The 925-nt window shown below is 21.0% G+C and overlaps 1 protein-coding gene across 1 annotated transcript in view; it reads right to left on the reverse strand.

Annotated features, from left to right (window-relative positions):
- The window catches only part of Phum_PHUM337980 (class A rhodopsin-like G-protein coupled receptor GPRlrr, putative), a gene marked incomplete at both ends in the record, with an annotated part of 11,724 nt that overhangs the window by 10,043 nt on the left and 756 nt on the right, over nucleotides 1-925 (reverse strand). Inside the window, 3 exons of the mRNA XM_002427675.1 lie at nucleotides 483-554; nucleotides 646-717; nucleotides 792-903. Of these exons, the coding sequence (XP_002427720.1) occupies nucleotides 483-554; nucleotides 646-717; nucleotides 792-903 (256 nt within the window). The remainder of the gene's footprint in view (nucleotides 1-482; nucleotides 555-645; nucleotides 718-791; nucleotides 904-925) is intronic.

Genomic DNA, 925 nt, shown 5'->3' on the forward strand with positions numbered 1-925 from the left:
TTTAATTAAGAAAAAAAAAAAAAAATTAACTCGTGATCGGTTACATTATTATTATTATTATTATTATAAATAACTACATATATATATATATTTTTCCTCTCATCATTTTTTTTTTTTTTTTTTAGAAAAAAGGATAAAAATTGCATATGGCGTAAGAAATTTAAAAAAATCCCATAATCATCATCATCATCGTAAGAGATTTTAAAGTATAAATCGTGCGTGAAATTTTTTTTTTTTTTTTTTATAATAAAATATAATAATATTAAGTAGCAAATTTTAATAATAATAATAATCGTAACTTAAATTGACCGCCTTGACATATTGTTTTCATTATTGTAAACTTTTTTACTTAAATTATACACACTCCATAACATTATTAATTGAGTTATTATTTATAAGTGTTTATTAACAATCGTTACGTAAAAACAATTAATAAGAGGTCGATAGGTCAATATTAAATAATATATATAATTGATTCTTACAATTTTGTTAAATTTTTTTGATGCTGGAATAAATTTTTTGGTAGCGTTTCGATATCGTTTCCTTCGAGATGACTGAAACAAAAACAAAATGGATGTTTTTTTTTTTTTTTGGTCGTTATACTCAGTATAATTAATTTTTAAAATTGTTTGTTATTAAACTTACATGAGATTTAAATCGTGATATTTTTCAAAAGTATCATCGTTTAAATTGTTTAACGTGTTGTTTGCTAGGATCCTCGTGAAAAACACAAAAAAATGTATTAAAAACAATAAAATAATTTTGTTTGTTTGTTTGTAGAAACAACTTACAATCTCGTTACGTTTTCTGAAATCCCAATTGGAAGTTTATTCAATCCTTTATTTTTACAATATAAATATGTTTTGTTTTTACATTTGCATTCTTTAGGGATTTTTTTCAAATCTGAAATTAAATAAAATTAAAT

Source organism: Pediculus humanus, genomic scaffold (assembly GCF_000006295.1).
Source record: "Pediculus humanus corporis 1103172107745 genomic scaffold, whole genome shotgun sequence".
NCBI lineage: Eukaryota > Metazoa > Arthropoda > Insecta > Psocodea > Pediculidae > Pediculus > Pediculus humanus.